This window comes from Chlorocebus sabaeus, chromosome 15 (genome assembly GCF_047675955.1).
Source record: "Chlorocebus sabaeus isolate Y175 chromosome 15, mChlSab1.0.hap1, whole genome shotgun sequence".
Classification (NCBI taxonomy): domain Eukaryota; kingdom Metazoa; phylum Chordata; class Mammalia; order Primates; family Cercopithecidae; genus Chlorocebus; species Chlorocebus sabaeus.
In genome coordinates, this window is record NC_132918.1 from 2,584,151 (window position 1) to 2,607,615 (window position 23,465).

General features: G+C 45.6%; 1 protein-coding gene across 2 annotated transcripts in view; it reads left to right on the top strand.

The window, feature by feature from the left end:
- The first annotated feature begins 6,878 nt into the window (after positions 1-6,878).
- TRANK1 (tetratricopeptide repeat and ankyrin repeat containing 1) overlaps positions 6,879-23,465 on the top strand; it is a 117,657-nt gene continuing 101,070 nt past the window's right edge. For both annotated transcript variants that reach the window (XM_007971810.3, XM_037988474.2), the window contains exon 1: positions 6,879-7,165. In XM_007971810.3, coding sequence (XP_007970001.3) covers positions 7,143-7,165 — 23 coding nt within the window. In that variant the 5' untranslated portion in view covers positions 6,879-7,142. The remainder of the gene's footprint in view (positions 7,166-23,465) is intronic.

Genomic DNA, 23,465 nt, shown 5'->3' on the forward strand with positions numbered 1-23,465 from the left:
ACAGAGAAAACCATTTCTATTGAACTATAATTCTCAACGTATTAAAAATAACTCATTTGTGATATAATATATCTTCTTTATTAATACATTAAACAACAAGATCTAACAGTAGGTCTAATCATAATTATAAAGTAGGTAAACAAAAACAATATTCTGGGGTATCCACAACACTGTAATGGAATATGAAAGAATCCATGATTTCTATTGTTGACAAAGCTTTGGATACTGCTTTTATTGTAGTTTTAGTTTTTTCTTTGTTTTTGCCTACATGTGTAATCGAAGGCAAAGCTAAAGTTCAGTTAAAGAATAGTGCAGATAAAGATGATAATTATGTTCTTATTCAAATTCACAGACTTCCCAAATTCTGTGTATGGATTTCTGGTTAAGAACTTCTGGTTTAGAGCCTTGCTTAAATTCAGACTCAATATTTTTGGTAAAAGTTCTTCATTCGTGTTGCTGTGTACTTCCTTTTGCATCACATCAGGAGGCACATAAAATCTGGCTGTCCCACTTTTAATGATGTTGGGATTGGTAAATGAGATTTAAAAATCCCTGGCCAGATCTATCCTTTCTCCTAGTGTTTTTTGCTCCATTGATAATCACTGACTAGATGGGCTCCCACCTTTTGAATATGGGAAATCAGAGCATTCAGAAAAAAATATTGTAATGATTAAAGTACACCGACTGTATTTTTTAAATCCGTGAATCATTTAAAAAATTTGCTGAATCCTAGGGTACCAACTCCTTCTGAAACTGGTAAATAAAGGGAAAAAAGCATTTAACCCACTTTTTCTATATGAACTATTTTTCAGGGCAACCAAATGGGTGTAGATGGATAGTTCTTTATAAAATAATTTCAGCTAATAAATGCAGAAAGAATGATATAATTAGAAAAATGGTTTTTCTTTTTCTTTTCTTTTTTTGAAACAGGGTCTCTTTCTGCTGCCCAAGCTGGAGTGCAATGGGGTGCCATTACGTCTTACTGTAGTCTTGAACTCCCAGGCTCAATCTATCCTCCCACCTCAGCCTCCTGAGTGGCTGGGACTGCAGGCGCATGCCAGCATGCCCAGCTAATTCTTGTATTTTTTGTAAAGACGGGGTTTTTCCATGTTTCCTAGGCTGGTCTCAAACTCCTGGGCTCAGGTGATCCCTCCCCACCTTGGCCTCCCAAAGTGCTGGGATTACAGGCATGGGATTAGTCAAACCACCACACCAGGCCTGATTTTTCTTTTTTTTTTTTTTTTTTTTGAGACGGAGTCTCGCTCTGTCACCCAGGCTAGGGTGCAGTGGCCGGATCTCAGCTCACTGCAAGCTCCGCCTCCCGGGTTTACGCCATTCTCCTGCCTCAGCCTCCCAAGCAGCTGGGACTAAAGGCGCCCGCCACCTCGCCTGGCTAGTTTTTTGTATTTTTTAGTAGAGACGGGGTTTCACCGTGTTAGCCAGGATGGTCTCGATCTCCTGACCTCGTGATCCGCCCGTCTCGGCTTCCCAAAGTGCTGGGATTACAGGCTTGAGCCACCGCGCCTGGCCGATTTTTCTTTTTAATGCTTACTTTCTCATGTTTGAACAGTGGAAGCCCATTTAAGTTGCTTGCAGGATCCCTGGACACAATCCCATTACTCTTTGGTAGCTTCTTTGCTTTCTGGAACCACAAAATGTCCCAGGCTCAGCTTGTACATTTCTGCCCCATACTTAGAATCAGTAAATTTCTTTAGAGTCTTGGTTTCTTGTAGAGAAGAATGTTGTTTAGAGATCACTTCCTGGGTGCCAGAGGTGCCCATTGTTAATGAGCCCAGTAATACCACATCATATCAAAGATGGATAGAATGAATAGAGATAGGAAATAAATCATGAGTCCATACTGGTATTTCTAATTCAGTTTTCAGATTACAGATTTTTTCCCTCAACTTCTTTCATTTTATATTTGTATTTTTCTCTTATATTGAAAATCTTGGTTTTGAATGAGACATTGTCATAATTAATTATTTGCTTGTTCTAATTTACACTCATTACTAATAAAAATACTAAGCAATATTTTTAAATAAATGTTTTAAAAATAGTGTACCAGTATTACTTAGTAAAAATATGACTATGAAATTCAATATTTTTATTGTTTGTTATCTTTTTCCCTTAGAATACATCCCTGTAGTCAAAATATTGTGTCACTAGAAATAATTTTTGTGTAGTTATGCTATCTACTTGATATACAGTTAAGTTTAGTTTGTCTCAGTTTGTTTTCAATTTTAGGAACTGCTTTGAAAAACTTAAATATAACTTCTCAATTATGTTAAATACATATATGGTTATGAAGCTAAAACTATAAAACAAGGCATATTTAAAGAAGCCTAGCTTCCCTCCTGGTCTCCTCTACCCCTTACCTTCTTATAATCACATATCTCAGTTTTTAGTTTTCTTTCCATTGTTTCTTTCAGAAATCATAAGCAAACACATAAAAATACCCACTTCAACTTACTTCAAAGGTAGCACACTATAAACACTGTTCTCGTCTAGATTTTTCTCACTTAGCAATATTTCCTGGCCTTCAGCCCACAGTCTTATATAGAGATACTTCTCATTTCTTAGTACAGCTCCATATTTCCCCACAATGTGGATGTACTATAGTTTATTATCAGTTCTTTGTTGATGGATATCTTGTTCCCCAGTGTTAGTAATGAGTAGCTAAGCATCTGAGGAAAATCCATAACGAGGGGAACAAAACAGAAAACAGAAACAGAAAAAGGATCATGGAGAATGGAGCCTATGCAAAAGGAAAAAAAAAACCCTATTAGCATCTACAAGGAGATAATAAAAAATATGCAATCATGAAAAGACAATGGAGTACTCCAACAAAGGAATGCTTATAGAATAAAAAAGAGCTCTTAGAAAAGTTAAAGTATGATATCAAAAACAAAAAACTCATTAAGAAGAAGTGGAAGATAAAGTTGAGAAACTCTCCCAGAAACTAGAGCAAAAAAGGCCAAAAAAGATGGAAAATAGGAGAGAAGTGATTTGAAAATCAAGCAACTATATCACAGAGATCAGTCCTGGAAGTTCAATATAGGTTTAAATAATCCTATATTATAGGAATAATAGGATTAAAAAGAGAGAAAGAGAGAAAAAGAAAATAGGAAAAAAAAAATCATCAATAAAATAATCAAGATATTTTCCCAGACTGAAGAGCTTGAGTGTTGAGACTGAAAGAACCCACTCAGTACCCAGTGGAATCAATGAATGGGCCCACATCAAAGCAGATCATTGTGTAATTTCAAAACACCGGGGAGGAAAAGAAGATTCTTCATGCTTCCAGAGATTAAAAAAAGAAGAGGTCCTATAAAAAGATTGGTGACTGATGCTTGAACCCAGGAGGCGGAGGTTGTAGTGAACCGAGATTGCGCCATTGCACTCCAGCCTGGACGACAGAGTGAGACTCTGTCTCTAAATAAATAAATAAATAAATAAATAAGATTGGTGATTGAATGTTTTCAGAATTCCCAACAGCAGTACTGGAAGCTAGAAGTCACTGAAGTAATAACTTCAGAATTCTGAAGGAAAATGATTTCTTTTTTTTTTTTTTTTTTTTTTTTTTTTTGAGACGCAGTCTCCCTCTGTCACTGAGGCTGGAGTGCAGTGGCGTGATCTTGGCTCACTGCAATCTCCACCTCCTGGGTTCAAGCGATTCTCCCGCCTCAGCCTCTCGAGTAGCTGAGATTACAAGTTTCCACCACCACGCCTGGCTAATTTTTGCATTTTTGGTAGAGACAGGGTTTTGCCATGTTGGCCAAGTTGGTCTCAAACTCCTGACCTCAGGTGATCCTCCTGTCTCGGCTTCCCAAAGTGCTGGGATTACAGGTATGAGCTACCATGCCTGGTAGAAAATGATTTCTAGCTGATAATTTTATACCCAGCCAAACTATATTAGGATAAAGGTTTTCAGACAAGCACAGTCTCAAAAATTTTACCTGATCATGCATAAAACTGAGGGGAAAAAAGCCCCAACAACAAGTAGCAATACAAACGTTATTTAGAGATATGAGCATAGGCATCAAAATAATCAGGTAAAAGATGTAAAAGTGGTTGTTTCTAGGGAAGAAGTCAGGTGGAAGGGGAAAAGCGGCCTGTTCTTTTATTTTATTTTTATTATTTTTTATTGAGATGGAGTCTCGCTCTGTTACCCAGGCTAGAGTGCAGTGGCACAATCTTGGCTCACTGCAACTTCCACCTCCCGGGTTCAAACGATTCTCCTGCCTCAGCCTCCAGAGTAGCTGGGATTACAGGCATGCACCACCACGCCCAGCTAATTTTTGTGTGTTTAGTGGAGATGGGGTTTCACCATATTGGTCAGGCTGGTCTTGAACTCTTGTCTCAGGCGATCTGCCTACCTGGGACTCCCAAAGTGCTGGGATTACAGGTGTGAGCCACTGTGCCTGGCTGAGGCCTGCTCTTTTCACTGTGAATGTATAACTGATAAAAATATAAAAATAGAAGACAGAGAAGAAACAATTTTAAAAAGAAAGATAACATACTGATGTGACTTTTGAGGACTATGGTGAACATATCAAAAGAAGATGTATGACAACAAGATTCTGAGATGCTTATGAAAACTAGTGAAAGAGTGGTCAAAGTGTAAAAGGACCTTTTCAGTTTTTTTAAATCCTCCTCTCCTTCACTAATCCCTTGGCTTGCTCTCTTTGATGTAAGAAACTGGCTAGACTTTCTGGAAGTAGACGCCTTGTAGTTGGCAAAAACAGCAGCAACAACAACAAAACAAAATAACCCCCCAAAACAAAAAGAGAAACAAAACAAAAATCCAAAACCAAAACCAAAAATATCTCCAAAACCAAAAAATACCCCCCTAACCAAAAAACCCCAAACCAAAACCAAACCTAACCAAAACCCAAACTGAACAAACCCAAAAATCACAAATAGAAAGAGGTATGCTAGAAGAGGTGGCATGAGCTTTCCTAAATATAGAATTGAGGGATGCTGGGAAAAGTATTGGAGGAAGGATATGGAAAGTATCCTAAAAGTGAAAGGGCCAGTGATGTCTGGGAAATAGCAAGTAGCCCAACTATTTGGTGGCTAGCAGTGATTCCCAAACTTTGCAGCATGTTATAGTCTTTTTAAAATCCTGATGTGGCTGGCTGTGGTGGCTCACGCCTATAATCCCAGCCCCTTGGGGAGGCCTAGGTGGGTGGATAACTTGAGGTCAGGAGTTTGAGACCAGCCTGTCTAACATGGTGAAACCCCATCTCTACTAAAAATATAAAAAATTCAGTCAGGCAAGGCGGTGGGCACCTGTAATCCCAGCTACTCAGGAGGCTGAGGCAGGAGAATCACCTGAACAACAGAGCGAGACTCTGTCTCAAAAAAAAAAAAAAAAAAAAAAAAAAAAATCCTGATGCCCATGACATACCCATACCAATTAAATTAGACAATTTGGGAGTAAAAGCCAAACACTCGCGTTTTTTGTTTTTTGTTTTTCCTGTATTTTTAGTAGATATGGGGTTTCTCCATGTTGGTCAGGCTGGTCTCAAACTCCCGACCTCCGGTATTCCGCCTGCCTTGGGCTTCCAAAGTGCTGGGTTTACAGATGTGAGCCACCCGCCCGGTCTTGTTTCTGTTTTTAAGCTCCCCAGGTGATTCTATTGTGTAACTAAGACTGGGAACCACTGCAGTATAGAGTTTGCATGAGGAAGCCAAGATTGGAAATGTGGGGTAAGATTGTGAAGAAGAATCTCAAATGCCCGGCTACTTAACCTGATATCTAGGAGACAATGGAGTGCCACTGATGGCTTTTGAACTGCATGTGATTCATCGTGATGTTTGGGGAAGATAGATGCACAGAAGAAACCTCTGTGAGATTCTAGAAGCAAGGAGACCACTAGCTAGACTGAGACTAGTTTACAACTCAGAATGACCAGTGCAGAGAAGTACACTGTGCGCCTTAGGTGTGTCCATGTGTCACCAAAGCCTCTCTGCTTCACTGAAATGTGTGGTTCCCCTCGCTAAAGCTCTGGTGGTGTCCTCCCCGCCACCAGGCAGCCTGGTATGATGGTCCCCCAGAAGGATGGGCGAACCACTGGGATGCAGTGTAGGCCGAACCTTGCCCCAGGGGAGGGCGGCGGGCTTAGCTCTCTGATTGGGTGGATTCTCTGGCGTGTAGGAAAGTACTCCCAGGCCCAGAGAAGCTGTGAAGACCAAACAGGAGCGGTGGGCGGATGGACGTGCAGCTCCCCAGGCCGAGAACTACTGGGGAGGTGGCAGCCTGAGGTGGTCTTTTCCGACCCACAACTCTGTAGATCATCACCGCCCTTCCAGGAAGTGGAAGGACGAGGCAAGATCCTCATTTGGTTGCCTGCCTGTTCAGGCCTGTGCGCACTTACTCGCCATGGACACGACGGTGAGCTTGGAGCAGCCTGCGGTCCCACTGCCCCCTTCACTCCCGGACCCCCAGCCTCCCCAGAGTGAAGGGGCGAGCACACAGTAAGTACTTGATGTTCGCCTGACTCCTGAGCTCCTCCTCCGTGGGAGCTAGGGAGCTTGATCTCCGTACCTCCTTTGTTGGAGGGAGGAACGAGGGAAAGAGAAAAGCCACACTGAGGCCGTTGACTGATCACTTTCTTTACCTCCCGGACGACAGCGGTGGGCCCCTCTAAGGAAAGCCGAATTCTCGCATGCCGGAGGAGTGTCGGAGGTGGTTGTGTGCCTAGTCCCTGCTGGTAAAGGGCTCGAAGCACTCGTTTTTCAAAGGCGGCCGAGAGCCATACCCCTGGAGCACTCGCTTGCATGATGGGAGACATCGAAACGCCCCTTTTGAACGCGATGACAAACACCCCCTCCCACTTAGCAGCGACGTGCACGCGACAGTTTTTGGGCTCTCGCAACTACGTGGAAACTTGGAATAGGTCTGCGGCTGCACACAGCCCGGGCGCCGGGGTTCCTGCGCCCCCGCCCCCTCTGATCGCCGCTGGGTAGCGGAGCCCCAGCGAGCTGGGGGCCCCCGAGCGCCGCCTCTGCATCGCGCCGCCCCTGCCCCGGGCTCCGGTAGCTTTCGGGCTTCCGCACTGCCCGCCGCGCCCTGCCCACAGGGAAGCGCTTCCCGAGGCGGCGGCGGTCCTGGTGCGGACCCTCCGGCCGCAGCCATGTGGGACCCGCGGGCAGCTAGGTGCGTAGTGGCGCGGGAAGCACGGGGCACCTTCGGCCTTCCAGGCCCGCCACACTTCCCGGCGGGAGGCGGCCGCGCGCGGGGACTGGCGACCCTGAGGTAGCGGCCGAACGGGCCCGCCGGGACATCCCTGCGGGGTCCACAGCCATCGAGGTGCAGACCCGAGCCAGTCGCGCGAGGTCGGGCGCGGGGGACTGCTCCGGCCTTTCCAGTCCGGAGGGACCAGGGCGTGCGCTGCGACAGGACTGCGGCGGCGCGCGGCCTGCCTAGCTCCCACCCCGGCATCGAAGCCTCTGCTCTTGGGCCCACCTCCGCATCCTCGGGGGTTCCCGGGGGCTGCCGGCACGTTCCTGACCAGCGAACGCGCCCCCGGGGCAAGCACTCTTGGCGGGCTGGCGCCTGGGAGCGGAGCACAGCGATGCAAGGGAACCGTGCCAGGCGGGAAGGGCGGAATTTGCGGGGAACTTGGAGCGCGCTGGCCTCTTCCCGGCAGTAGGAGGCCTTCTTCCCTGCCCGCCGGATTGTGGGCTGCTGGGCTGGCTCAAACTGGACTGCACGGTCCATCAGCCTGGGCTCACGGAGTCTAGGGGCAAGGTAGTAGCAGGGACCCAAGGCTGGGAAGCGGAGTCTTTAGAAGCCTTTGCTTCTGCCTCGGAGCGTTTCCGAACCGGAGCTCGGAGTCTGTTACCTGGGAGGCGCTCTGCGTTTCCTCCCAAGTCCCTGTCTCCGTCCCGCGGGTAGCCCTGTGCACTTGCAATCCGACTGAGATGATAGAGCCCATCTTTGGCGTGCAGCGCGAGCCACATTTTCTCCCAGATGGGGGTGTTTCTGGGCGGTTGAAAGCTTTGGTGCTCCCTAGGAAAATTTTTATAGAAGTATGCAATTTGGAAAATGAAAAATTTAAGAAACAGAAAGAGAATGGGGCTCTGAGGTCTCTAGTCCCCTGACCTGCTCCAGCCCAGTTGCTGCTGGCTCAATTAGTCCTTATGCGGGAAGGAATAGCTGGGAGCAAAGGCCTTGTGTTCCCAGCATAGGTATGCTCTCCTGCTCCCTCGTGCTGAGCGTTTTGGGTGCCAGGATCCTTTTTGATACAAGGCTGTTACCCTGATGGCATCCTGTTTGGTCCTTTATAGAAAGAAAAAAAAAATGTAGTACCTTGTGTGTGTTGGAGGGCTGGGGCGGTGGTCATGAGTTTGTTTCAACTGTTTTCCAGGCAGGTCTGTTTTGTGTAGGATTGCAGGATAGGTGCTTGAGTTCATATGCTCTTTGCTGGCTTTTGCATCCTCTGCAGGGGGTGGGGGTGGGTGGGTAGAGGTGGGATAGGCGTGTGTGGCATTCACTCCCAGAGTCACATCCCACTGCCACTGACCTATGTATGGGTTTCTAAGTCTTTTTTTGATCAAGATCCACACCCACCCACCTATATGTATATAATGTATATATACATAATATGTGTGTAATATTATATGTATACACATATATATACACACACCCACACGTACACGTGTAAAATTGGAGCAAGAGCTTCATGGTATAGTTATTCTTTCTACAGGGTGAGGCACAATGATATTTTCCATTCTATTGCCCCCCCACCCCCCACCAGAGGGATTCTCACTCTGTCATCCAGGCTGGAGTGCAATGAGGCGATCTAGGCTCACTGCAGCCTCCACCTCCTGGGTTCAAGCGATTCTCTTGCCGCAGCCTTCGAAATAGCTGGGATTATGGGGCGGGGGGTGGGGTGCCACCACGCCTGGCTAATTTTTGTATTTTTAGTGGAGACGGAGTTTCACCATGTTGGCCAGGCTGGTCTCAAACTCCTGACCTCAAGTGATCCACCCGCTTCTGCCTCCCAGAGTGCTGGGATTACAGGCCAGAGCCACCACGCCGGTCCATTCTTTTTTTTTTTTTTTTTTTTTTTTTTTTTTTTTTTTAAAGCGGGTTGTAAATTGTTAACTTCACTTTATGACCGACTGACCAGCTTTATGGGGCAACTACAGGTTCTGTTTGGGCCAGTCTCCCAGAGTATGAGGAGACTGTCAGCATTTCACTGGGGAATTGACTTTGGAAGTGAGGACTTGGTGTAGGAGAGATGGAGACTGAAATTCATGCTTGAGTAATTAGAATACTGTAGGACATGGCTGTGTGGTCCAAGCCAGTACCATCTGCAAAGACAGACCGCAGATGCTTCTGGTTACTTTCGTTCTGGCTATGTGTCCACACAGAGCTGGCCTCCTGCGTGGATCCCAGTGGGGCCTTGTGTGAACGCTAGGGAGGTAGGGGCATAATAGCTCCTGTTCTTTTTTTTGAGGAAGAAGAAAGGAAGATGCTGCAATGCTACTGCAAACTTGGATTCACAGTTTTCTAAAAGGATTCTTTGGGCCTTGTCTCAGAATTTCACAGCTGCAATCAAGAGCTGGACCATGATCATTTTATAGATGAAGAAATTAAGGCCCAGAAAGGCCATCACTTGTTAGTCATTACCTACAAGTTAGTGTTAGATCTGGGATTAGACAACTTATCTCTTGACTTCCCAGTCCATGGCTCTCAGGAACCAAATAGAGACTGGCCTTGTGGAAATATTAAACTTCTCTCTGCTGGTTGCTTCCGTTTTCCTGAAGTTACTACCAAAGACCCATTTCTATAGTACATGCCCACATTATTTTGTCTTTGCTTTTTGGGGATGAAGATTATTTTAGTAGCCAAGTAGAGCCTGCAGGCCCCCTGTTTGGGGAAGGTAAAGTGATCTGAAGAGGAGGGTTTTAAGAACTGAAGTGGTGGTTGAGGTGTGGGCCTCTCTGGCCGTTATCAAGTATGTGGTGTTGGTTTTCTTGACCTTGAGGAATGAACCCTCCACTGCCTTTCCAGATAGGGAGGTGGGGCTGACCCGTCAGTGCCTTGCCCTCAGAGTGACCACAGGCTCATTGCTTTTAAAACAAATTTCCTTGGAGTGCCGCCTGAGGTTCCCAAGGCCAAAAGCACCCTTGTATGAAATCTTTACAAGAAAGAAAGATTTGGGGCAGCAAAGATGACACTGTAACAGTTACAGCAAAGATTGATACTTGGGCCGGTTACAGCGATGGGAAGAATGGTTAAGTTTAAGCTTTAAAAAAGAAAGTACTGAACCAGATAAACAGGCATCTTTGGAACACAAAAATGTCACAGTGCCCAGCCAAGAGTGGTTACTCCTTTGGTCACTCCTTTGGTTAGCGAAGTTCATTCTGCCTGAGCAGACATTTTTCTTGGTCTAAAATTGCATAAGTATTGCCTTGTTTGTTTTTGTTGAAAATCTGGAAGTGTGAGTAACCTTTGCCTAAGATACCCTGGACTCAGTTTACCTGAATCAATTCCATCTTTTGTTTAGATGTTGAGCCTCAGTGTCAGTGCCTATCCTGCACTCACCATAGCATGCTTGTCTCAGCTCCTGTGAGCCTGGTGGGCTGGTGGGACTCCTGTGTGTCTTTTGGAGCCAAGCCAACTCTGGGTTTAGCTATATCTGTCTTTGAAGTTCCAGCAACATTTAGATTGGGATGTTTTTATTTTTTAAGCACTGGGTCCTCCTAGCACTTGGAAAGAGGGCAGTATTCCCAGTCCTAGAAATCAGTGATGGTATTTTGGAGGAAACCAGGCCAGTAGTACACAACACATAAAATATAGAGAATTATAGCACTATATTGGGTGATCTTGATTCACTGGGACAAGAACGCACGGAGAACAGCCTTGACCTTGGATGGGCTCATCCTTCATGTTCAGCTGTGGCCACCAGGGCAATCTTTTTTGCTCACCCTTAGAATAGCTCATCTTCTGCCCATGAAGGTCCGCTCTACCCAGGGGCTCAATCATTGATGACTTCTAGGGACTCATTGGCCTGAACTCATTGGCCAGGTACTAAGGCCATCTATAATCTGGCCCCCAGACTGTTGCTGTAATATGCTGTTTCTTCTTACTTTTCTCACCTCTACTTGCTTTTCAAGTCAGTTCTGCTCCTCAGATATGTCCAAGGGTCCGTATTGGGCTATGGAGGATGGAAATACATAAGACATAGGCTCTGCTAATTGTGACAGAACAGAGTTAATATCATGTAGACCTGTGGGAAAGGATTAGTGGAGGTGCAGACAAGCACTCTAAGAGACTTCCCAGCTCGTGAATCTTTCCCAGAAGTATGGGAGGTCAGTTTTGAGCTGTACCTAAACAGGTGAAGAGCACTTCTAGCAGGCAGATTAGGGTTGCCAGGAGGGAGAGAGGGACATTCAGGTTAAAGGAGCAGCTTCTTACTAAGAATAAGGTGGGCCAGGTGCGGTGGGTCATGCCTGTAATCCCAGCACTTTGGGAGGCTGAGGCGGGTGGATCACCTGAGGTTTGTAGTGTGAGACCAGCCTGGCCAACATGGTGAAACCCTATCTCCACTAAAAAATAAAAAAAATTAGCCAGGGATAGTGGTGCACACCTGTAGTCCTAGCTACTCAGGAGGCTGAGGCAGGAGAATCGCTTGAACCCGGGAGGTTGAGATTGTAGTGAGCTGAGATTGCTCCACTGTACTCAAGCCTGGGCTACAGCGTGTGACTCTGTGTCAAAAAAAAAAAAAAAAAAAAGTGAACAAAAGGGCTTAGACCCTAAACATCAACATAATAATAATAGTTTACCCTGTGCCAGGCTCTATGTTAATTGTGTTTCATATATTATTGTATTTCATTCCCACATAAATATTTTGAGCAAGTCCCATTCTACAGACATACCTGTAGTGGAATGTGAGCTTCATGAAGGGGCAGCAGTGTTTTTTGTTATTGTTGCTGTTTCACATAGCTCAAGCATCTAGCAGAGTACCTGGCACACAGTAGGGACCAATCAATATTTGTTGACCGTCTGAGGAAACAAGGAGTCCAGTCATGTATGTATGTGATATTGTCCTTGTTTTCCAGTAAGGAAACCGAGGCCTAGAAATTAAGTGAATTTACCACCTGACACCAGGCCTGGGAGAGAGAAAAGTGGGACTTGATCCCAGATTTCTGGATTTTCTCTTCTATGAGGAAAACATATATCCTTACATCTTCCTTCTGGGACTGGTCCCCAACCCTGTTAACACTGCTGTGCAAAGTCATGTGAATGAGAGGGAGCCACATGAATTTGGGGTCATGTGGCTAAATTATGGTGGGCACATAGTGTTAGAGAATACTAGAAAGGTAAGCAGAGGCGCGTGTGTGTGTGTGTGTGTGTGTGTTAGAATGGGAATCTGAACTATTCGGGCTTTATTCTACATGAGGTTAGAGGCCATGGAAAATGTGTTTGTGTGCCTGTGTATACACACAGAGCTGTGTTTTATTTATTTATTTATTTATTTATTTATTTTTGAGACTGAGTTTCACTCTGTCGCCTAGGCTGGAGCACAGTGATGCGATCTCATCTCACTGTAGCCTCCACCTCCTGGGTTCCAGCGATTCTCCTGCCTCAGACTCTTCTGCAATTACCAGCACATGCCACAATGCCCAACTAATTTTTGTATTTTTTTTTTTTCTTTGAGACGGAGTCTTGCTTTGTCGCCCAGACTGGAGTACAGTGGCACAATCTAGGCTTACCGCAGCCTCTGCCTCCTGGGCTCAAGTGATTTTCCTGCTTCAGCCTCCTGAGTAGCTGGGACTTATACGTGCCACCACGCTCAGCTGATTTTTTTGTATTTTGGTAGAGATCAGGTTTCACCATGTTTCCCAGGCTGGTCTCGAACTCCTGAGCTCAGGCAATCTGCCCACCTCGGCTGCCCTAAGTGCTGGGATTACAGGGGTAAGCCACCATGCCTGGCTAATTTTTGTATTTTTAGTAGAGACAGGGTTTCACCATGTTGGCTAGGCTGGTCTTGGACTCCTGACCTCAGCTTATCTGCCTGCCTCGGCCTCCCAAAATGCTGGGATTACAGGTGTGAGCTATCACACCTGGCCAGCTCTGTGTTTTATTTAGAAGTTTTGACTCTGGAGGCTGGGAGTGTGGATAAATACATCTTCCAGCCTGGCCAAAGTCCACAGTTTTTTCAAGGTAAAGTTCAAGTCCCTATGTATGTATCAGGAAACTATGAACTAGTGTTAGAACAGAGGCTAGAATGGGTGGGCCCGGTGTCTCATACCTGTAATCCCAGCACTTTGGGAGGCTGAGGTCAGGAATTTGAGACCAACCTGGCCAACATGGTGAAACCTCGTCTCTACTACAAATACAAAAAATTAGCCGAGGTTGGTGGCGGGCACCCGAAATCCCAGCTACTCAGGAGGCTCAGGCTGGAGAATCCCTTGAACCCAGGAGGCGGAGGTTGTAGTGAGCTGAGGAGACCATGCCATGCCATTGCACTCCAGCCTGGGCGACAGAGAAAGACTCCCTCTCAAAAAAAAAAAAAAAAAAAAAAGGACAGAGGCTAGAACTCTGATTCTCCCAGTGCTGCTAAGGGGCTACCCTTCAGATGTCCTTGTCCATGGGAGATTGTTTCACCTATGGGGAGCTCCTGGACACCTCCAGACTCTCCCTGTGCAGCAGTGACAGGTGTTTTCACCTCTCTGCTGGGTTTGACTTGCCTCTCAGATTGAGGAGGAAGCAAATTGCTGTGGTTTCGGGGTTGGGAGGTGGAATGAAGGGCATTAGTTAGCATTTAAAGTGCTACATAAGAGGTTTGGAGAAGGTTCTGGGTGGGGAGATTCCTGGGCTGCTATTATCAAAGCCCAAGTTCTCCTTTGATTAGAAAACATCTTTTTAACGGCTGTCACTGGAGTACCTGGTGTACTCCCTTTTGGGGGCTGCTCCCAGCTTCATCACTCCTGGGACACTGCATAAACAATGGGAGCCATGAAGGAAAAATGGCAGTTATTGGGCAACCTGGGCCTAGCAAAGATACTTGAGTCAAGATTTATGAGTAACCTGTGGTTGGCCGATGCTTAACTAAATCATTTGTCTTGAAACAGTGTGGAATGCTAACTTATTGGTTATTCTTTGGGCTGGCTTTTGCAGGAATTTTGTTTTAATTTTAAAGGCCTCTTTTCTGATTTTCCCAATAACCTTTACTCTTTGTACACCTCTTCTGTCCTATGGGTTGTGAACACAGATTTTTATATCAGACTTAAGTTTGTTCCTTGCTTGGAGAAGTCCCTTCATTTTGTGTAAATCTATTTCCTGACCTGTGAAATTGGGATATTTGTACCTCTTGGCATTCTTAAATACATTCAATGAGAAGATTCTTGAGATGGGTTTAGGATAGGTCTGGGCACGTCGTAAGTGCTGAATACATTTTACTTGTTATCATGCAGCTGTCTTGAACTATTCATCCAAATAATGATCTGGAAAAACAACAGTCTGTGGCACACTGAGGAGAAATCATGTGTCTACCACTAGCCACACAAAGGGGGAGATGCCTTAGGGTCTCCTCTTTGGAGGTTGAATGACCGAGACTCCACTTCAGACCCAGGAGTTGAAATTGAATCTGTCTTTGGCCTTTGCCATTTATTTATTTATATATTTTTTGAGACGGAACCTAACTCTGTCGCTCAGACTGGAGTGCAGTGGCATGATCTCGGCTCACTGCAACCTCTGCTTCCCAGGCTCATCAATTCTGCTTCAGCCTCCAGAGTAGCTGGGATAACAGGCAGTTGCCACCATGCCTGGCTAATTTTTGTATTTTTAGTAGAGACAGGATTTCATCATGTTGGCTAGGCTGGTCTCAAACTTCTGACCTCAGGTGATCCACCCGCCTCAGTTTCCCAAAGTGCTGGGATTACAGGCGTGAGCCATTATATCAGTCTGTCTGCCCTTTAGCAGTATTTCTTGAGCATTTTCCTGGCTTGGTTTTAGGGAGTTGGAACCATCATCTGTCTTTCAAGACCCATCTCATCTGCACACTGTTCATGACTAAAACGTGGGGCAAGGCTCTCAGCTCATCATTCCTCGAGAATGACTGTTTTTAGTCTGAGTTTACACTCTTCATCCTTTTTTTTTTTGGAGTTAAAATAGTCCTTCTTTTGTGAAATTATTGGGGCAGTAGATGGTACTTTTTAAGAAAGTTCTTTTTTGGCAAAATTAAGTGTTGGCAACCCTATCTTAGATTCCCCTTTTTTTTTTGAGATGGAGTCTTGCTCTATTGCCCAGGCTGGAGTGTAGTGGTGCGATCTCGGCTCACTGCAAGCTCCACCTCCAGGGTTCGCGCCATTCTCCTGTCTCAGCCTCCCAAGTAGCTGGGACTACGGGCGCCGGCTACCAAGCCTGGCTAATTTTTTTGTATTTTTAGTAGAGGCAGGGTTTCACTGTGTTATCCAGCATGATCTCAATCTCCTGACCTCGTGGTCCGCCCGCCTCGGCCTCCCAAAGTGCTGGGATTACAGGCGTGAGCCACCGCGCCCGGCTTTTTTTCTTTTTTTGAGGCAGGGTCTCACTCTGTCACCCAGGCTGGAGTGCAGTGGTATGATCACAGCTCACTGCAGCCTTGACCTCTTCTGTCTCAAATGATCCTCTCACCTCGGTCTCTTGAATAGCTGGGACTACAGGCATGCACCACCATGCATGGCTAACTTTTACTTTTTTTGTGGAGATGTGATCTTGCTATGTTGCCCAGGCTGGTATTGAATTCCTGGCCTCAAATCATCCTCCCACCTTGGCCTCCCAAAGTGCTGGGATTACAGGCGTGAGCCACCACACCTATCCCTTTTCTTTTTTCGTGTGTGCAAATGTTACTGTTCTCCAGTTCCAAAAAGCTAGGAACCGCTGATCCTCCAGGATTGTTCTTTGCTTTTAGCATTTCTGAATCTCCAGGACTAGAATTGCTCCTGGGGATATGTGACCTTGTTTGCTGACCATTAGATTCGCAACAGGTGATTATTAATTTGTATACATCTTTTTCCTTTGTTTTCCCCAAGTAGCTAACAGCTTTGGTGATTGTATTTTTATTGGACTTACCTGGTTGTTTCTGGTTTGTACTTTGTGTGGTTGGCTTTTATTAAAACTTTGTATCTTTCTCCAAGGTACTGCTGACTCTTCAGCATTTCTTGGTTTTACAGGAAATGGCCAGAAATCCAATAACATCAGAAAATAATCTAGTTTGAATTAAATCCCCCAAACTTTTATTTCTTTTCTAGTCCTCCAGCTTAATCATCTGCCTCTGATAAGTAAGAAGTGGCCAGAGATTCATTTATTCATGCAACAAATGCTGAGCCCTCGGATTGCAGAAATAGTAAGGCTTACTAAGACTTAGTTTTTGCCTTAAGAATTCAGGCTTCGGTCATGTGCGGTGGTGGCTCACGCCTGTAATCCCAGCACTTTGGGAAGCCGAGATGGGCGGATCACTTCAGGTCAGAAGTTTGAGACCAGCCTGACCAATATGAAACCCCGTCTCTACTAAAAATACAAAAATTAGCCGAGTGTGTTAACATGCGCCTGTAATCCCGGCTACTCTGGAGGCTGAGACAGGAGAATCACTTGAACCCGGGAGACGGAGGTTGCAGTGAGTCGAGATCGCGCCATTGCCCTCCAACCTAGATAACAAGAGCAAAACTCCGTCTCAAAAAAAAAAAAAAAAAAAAATTCAGGCTTCTAGGGAAAGCAGTAAAACAAATTAGTGTCTGGCACAGAGCTGTTGAGACCAGCACAGTGCCCCAAACATACAGGCAGGGTGGGAAATAATATGGCAAAAGAATGAGTAAATCATAATTCAGGGGGTTAAGTAGTATAAAACCTACACGCAGAACCTTACAGAGGTGCGTTAAGAGCAGCAGCAGTGACTGTGGCCCCTGACCCTCCCAGGGTGGGCATGCAGGGAGACCATGAGGTTTGGAGGGGGTTAGAGTGGAGGGAGGGAGAAGGGCCTAGAGAATCTGAAAGTCCCTTGGGGAAAAGCTGATGTTCATGGCAATTGTGCTGGGAGGCAGATGGGGTTGGGGGCCTGGGTGATCTTGTTTTTTTTTTTTTTTTTTTTGAGACGGAGTCTAGCTCTGTCACCCAGGCTGGAGTGCAGTGGCACAATCTAGGCTCACTGTAACCTCCTCTGCCTCCCAGGTTCACATGATTCTCCTGCCTCAGCCTCCTGAGTAGCTGGGATTACAGGTGTGCACCACCACGCCTGGCTAATTTTTGTATTTTTAGTAGAGACAGGGTTTCACCATGTTGGCCAGGCTGGTCTCGAACTCCTGACCTCGTGATCCACCCACCTCGGCCTCCCAAAGTGTTGTGATTACGGGCGTGAGCCCCCATGCCCGGCCGATCTTGGGGTCTTTTTAAACCTGGACACATAGCACATGATCTGATGGTCTTGAGGACTGTCTTACAGATTGTGGCGAAGAGGCCAAGCTGGAGCTGGGTGAGGGTGGGCCAGGGAGAGCAATGAAAAGGCCAAGATTGTAGTAATCCAGCCTGGCAAGGAAGATACCTCTGGGGGGTGAGTGTGACCCCAACTCAGGGATAGCTATTCTGGAGCCTGCTTGCCTCCTAAGGGAGGCAAGCTGGGAATGAGCCCGAGAACAGGTGACTGTGTGTCTTTGGCTTGTTGTTTCCTAGCTAGGACATTCTGGATGCTTGTGCTTAAATGCACAAGTTGATTTTTTGGCCCAAGTCTTTGTTGTCATGTAAATTGGGAATGGCACATAGCATTCATCTGGGGCGTGAACATGTGGCCACGGAATGAATGTTTCACAAAGGATTCTGAGGCCTTGTCAGGTGCTGCAGGAAGGAGTACTCTGACTAGAGACACCCAGGGTGGGGTGAGGGTAGGACACCTCTGGTATTATAGACGCTTGTCTAATGTGAAGCTGTAGAGAAGGGTGAAACAGGCAGGTCACTTTTCCTTGCTTCCTTCCTTTTTAATGAATGAGAGAAAAAATAACCAAACCATTTGCCTAAATTTGGCCTCCTTCTGTCTAGAAGGAGGAAAGTTCTTGAAGGGTGCTTAGTAACCAAGGAAGGGATAGGGAGCAGCTGGGCCTCAGGGCAATGGAATGTGGAATTTGGGGGCTGTAGGAGCCCCACTTTCTGCCTTTCTTCTCTCTGGGCACAGGCATTGTATTCTTTCATCCCAGAAGTTGGCTTCTTCTTAGGGTAGGAAGTAAGGCTGCAACCCTCTGGAGCCTCCCATCTCAGCTTCCAACACAAGCGGACTCTTCCCAAAATTCTAGTTCAGAAACTCCTAGGAAAGGGCCTTGTCCTGGCAGGTCTGGCCCATGGAGCACACACAAGGCCCTGGCCTGCCTCTGTGTACCTTGGCTCTGCCCTGGAAGGCCTTTGCCATGAGCCGAGCAGCCATCTAGAGCATACCTACCATGGTGATACTGCCTTCCAGCTGAAAAGGATTTCTTAGGACCCCTGAGCAAGTGCCCTGTTTCCTAAAGGAACAATCACAGTAGAAAGAGTTGGGGCCATTTCCAGACATCACAGTCTGACCTGTCCCACCCCTCATCCTCACAGCCTAGCTTAGCTTGGGAAGTGGGGCAAGGTCTTGAGTCCCACAGACTTTCTCAGCTGTAGCTGCTTAATTGATTAGTGATTTCAGGGAACCTCTTTGAAAAATAGGCAAATACTAGGGCTATGTTTTTACTAAATATTTTCTCCTTACTGGGTAAACAAAGCAAAGGTTCTGTAAATGTTGCAGGGATTACACTCAAATAACATGCAGGGATCACCATGGCCTCTATGTCATTAACCTGAAACACCATGAACCAGGGGCAAGCCCTGGGATCTAGGCCTGTCTTTCCTGCCCACCCAGAAATTGCAGGTGACAGGTAGTGTGGACCAGGGTGCTGGGGTGGGTGCTAGGAGATAAGCCTGGGTTTCCCCTCTGGTGCTCACTGCTGTGGGCCTGACTCGAGGCCCCCTAATCTCTTAGCTTTGGGTTCTTTGCTCTAGAAATTGTAGTCCAACCATCTCACTTTTGTTGGGAATAACATTCAAAGTCCTAAGGAGATTGAACACTCAAACAGAGGATTCTTAGCAAAGCAATCGTACTTCTGCGCAGAGGGGTGCCTCCTTGGCCAGTCACCTTGAGGCAAGGCAGCCAGTCCTGTTCACCCTTTGGCCTTCAGGCAGCACTGGAGAGTGCCAGGGTGGTTACCATAGAAGCCAGCTGCTGAAAGACTGAAAAGAGTAAGTGAACCCAAGTCCCTCACCCTAACTGGGTAGTGATGGTCAGAGCACACCTGAACAAAGGAGCACGAGAGCCTTTATTCCTGATGCAAGTCCTGCCCCTGTACCCTTTCCCCATTGGCCGGGTTCGGGTCGTAAATTCTAAACTAATCCTGGTTGGCTAAACATTTGAACGTTTTTTAGATAAGGTGGGCACGTAAGGGAGAGAGGGGAAAGGGGAAAGGGGAAAGGGGAAGGGGTATCCGCAATGAGTAGAGAGCTAGTCTTCTTTCCAAATAAGGAAAGGAATGTGAGCTAGTACTGATAACGCCTGGTACTTTGGCATATCTGGGCATGTAACAAAGACAGAAAGGAGGAAAAAAAGAGAAAAAGGGGTTGGGAGGGTACTATGAATTAAAGAATAAAGGATTGATCAGGCTATTTGAAGAGAAACCTCATCATATCCCACACTTTATTGCATTTTTTTCTATTTATGTGGTTCTGTGAATGTATTCAGAGTGGTGGTATATTAGTTTCTTAGGGCTACAATAACAAATTACCACAAATTAGATGACCTAAAACAACAGAAAAATATACTCTCTCATAGTTCAGTAGCATTCTTCCCATTCCCAGATCTGTTCCCCAAAGATCACTGCTCTTACTAGTTTGTTAAGTCAGAAATCTCTCTATAGATGAAGTGTACACACATATATCCTTAAGCTCTTCAACTCGTTCTCCAGGTTGCTCTCCAGTTTGCTTTATTCACTTCAGTTGCATATTTTGACACTCTGATAGCTCTAACTCATAGAGAGAGTGTGTGTGTGTGTGTGTGTGTGTGTGTTTGAGATGGAGTCTTGCTCTGTCGCCCAGACTGGAGTGCAGCGGTGCAATCTCGGCTCACTGCAACCTCCACCTCCCAGGTTAAAGTGACTCTCCTGCTTTAGGCTCCTGAGTAGCTGGAATTAAAGGCACGCACCACCGCCCCTGGCTGTTTTTTGCATTTTTAGTAGAGACAGGGTTTCACCACGTTGGCCAGGCTGGTCTCGAACTCCTGATCTCAAGTGATCCACTCACCTCCGCCTCCCAAAGTGCTGGGATTACAGGCGTGAGCCACTGCAGTCAGCTGTGCATTTAACATTTCTACAGACAGATGCTGTACTGCTTTATCCTGCCATGGCAGTATGTGAGTGAATCTCTACCCATAACCATGTTGATTTAAAGTATTTTCAGTGCCTTTTGATATACAGGAGTTTGTAATTGTCATGGATTCATGTCTGTTACTTTCTTTATGATTTTTGCTTTTGGTATCATTAGAATGACCTCAGTTGTGAAGATTACATAAAACTACACTAAAGCTTTTTTGGATTTATGTAATTCAATAATCTAACAATATATGAAAAGGTTGTGAAGAAAAGTCTCTCTCCTGTGTTCTCTGCCCCACCCTCCCAATAAGGGTAAATAATTTTATTTCTAGTGGATCTTTCCAGATTTTTTTTTTAAGAGACAGATTCTCCTGCTCTGTCACCTAGGCTGCAGTGCAGTGGTGCAATCATAGCTCACTGTAACCTCAAACGCCTAGGCTTAAGTGATCCTCCCACCTTGGCCTCCCAGAGTGTTGGGATTACAAGTGTGAGCCACCACACCTGGCCCAGAATTTCTATATGCATATATAAGCAAATGCAAACATATATTCTTTCTTTCTTTTTGTGACAGGGTCTTGTTGTGTTGTCCGAGCTGTAGTGCAGTGGTGTGATCATGGCTAACTGCAGCCTTGACCTGGGCTCAAGTGATCCTTCTGCCTCAGCCTCTTGAGTAGTTGGGACTATAGGTGTGTGCCACCAAGCCCAGCTAATTTTTGTATTTTTTGTAGAGATGAGGTCTCACTGTGTTGCCTGGGCTGGTCTGGAACTCCTGGGCTCAAGTGATCCACCTGTCTTGGTCCCCCAAAGTGCTGGGATTACAGGCATGAGCCCCTGCACTTGGCTGCAAATATTAATATGTATTCTTATTCAGCCCCTCTCTTTCTTTCCGCACAAAAGAGAGCATAATATACACACTATTCTGCATTTGCTTTTTCAAATATATTTTGGAGGTTATCCTAGATCAATATACAGAACCGTCTTCATTCTTTTTTTTTTTTAAACATTTGATTAATATTTTGTTTTTGGGTGGAGATGCTGCACTTCAATTTATTGAACCAATCCACCGTTGATGGGTATTAAAGTTGGTCCCAGTCTTTTATTATTACAAGCAACATGACAGTGAATGATCTTATACATTTGCCATTTCCAATGTATGCAGTCAGTCTGTAAGATCCATTCCCAGAAGTAGAGTCAGTTGCTGGATCAAAGGCCATATGTATGTGTCACTTTATTAGGTATTGCCAAATGTCTTCCTAGAGTGGTTGAAGATTATCTAAAATCTGTACCTATATTTTCTCCTAGTGCTTTTCCTTTTCTCAGTGCTTTTTAAAAAATGAGATATTTGCATGTAATAAATGGCACAGATTTTAAGTTACTGTTCAATGAGTTTTAACAAACATACACACCTGTGTGGCCCCCACCACAATGTCAAAATACACATTTCCATTCTTCCAGAAAGTTCACTGATACCCCTTTCCAGTCAGTCCCCCTCTCTTTTTTTGGCAATCACTGTTCTGATTTCTTAGATTTGCCCGTTCTAGAATGTCATCCAAATGGAATCACACAGTTTATGTTCTTTCGTCTGGCTTCTTTTGCTCAACATACATTTTTTGAGATTCTTCTTGTTGCTGTTTTTATCAGCAATTTGTTCCTTTTTATTGCTGTGGTATCATTTTCACACTGACGTTTTTTATTCATTTGGAACTAATTTTGGTATATGATGTCTATTAGTTTCCTACTGCTGCCATAATGAAAGACCACAAACTTAGTGACTTAAAACACCATAAATTTATTATCTCACAGTCCATAGGTTAGACGTGTGGGCTAGCTTGACTGGTTTCACACGGCCAAAACCAAGATGTTGGCTAGCTGAGTTCCTCCCGGGAAAGTCTGCAAAGACTCCCCCCTTCCAAACTCACTCATGTTGTTGGCAGGATCCAGTTCCGGTAAGACTCAGGTCCCCGTTTTCTTACTGAGTGTCAGCTGGGAGCCTCTGTTCCTTAAGGTGACCCACATTCCTCATCACTCTTCCCCGCTCCACCTTCAAGGCCTGCAGTGATGGGCCCACTCCTTTTCATGCTTCAACTCTGTTGCATCTCAGCTGGGCGAAGTGGTTCATGCCTATAGTCCCAGCACTCTGGGAGGCCAAGGCAGGTGGATCACCTGAGGTCAGGAGTTTGAGATCAGCCTGACCATGGTGAAACCACATCTTTACTAAATAAAAAAAAAAATTAGTCGGGCGTGGTGGCGCATGCCTGTAATCCCAGCTACTTGGGAGGCCGAAGTTGTAGTGAGCCGAGATTGTGCCATTGCACTCCAGCCTGGGCAACAAGAGTGAAACTCTGTCTCAAAAAACAAACAACAGCAATCCGCTGCGTCTCTCCTGCCCTCCTCTTTCCATGAGCCTGTCTGACTCTGGCCACAGAGCCACAGTCAAAGAGTTCCTGTCATTAGATTGGGCTCACCCTGATAATCCAGGGATAGTATCCCTAGTTTATGGTCTGTAATCATAATTACATCGATAAAGTTCCTTTTACCATGTAATATATTCATAGTTTCTGGGGATAAGGATCTGGATATCTTTAGGGGAATTCATTACTTGGCCTACCCCATGGGGTGAAATAGGAATTTAACTTATTTTCCAGATGTTTAGCCAGTTGTACCAAATGATTCACTCTTTTTCAATTTACTTAAAAAGCCACCTTTATCACATATGGAATGTATTTCTGCATTTTATACTATATCTATTTATTGCTGAATATTCTACTTTGTTCCATTGATGTGGTTACTTTCATGTTAGTACCCGACTTTAACAATTTAATGTGTTATAGGCCAGGTGCTCACGCCTGTAATCTCAGCACTTTGGGAGGCCGAGGCGGGTGGATCGCTTGAGATCAGGAGTTTGAAACCAGCCTGGCCAACATGGAGAAACCAGCCAGGTGTGGCAGTACGCGCCTGTAATCCTAGCTACTCAGGAGGCTGAGGCAGGAGAATTGCTTGAGCCCAGGAGCCAGAGGTTACAGTGAGCCAAGGTCTTGCCACTGCACTCCAGCCTGGGCAACAGAGTGAGACTCCATCTCAAAATAAAAAAATTA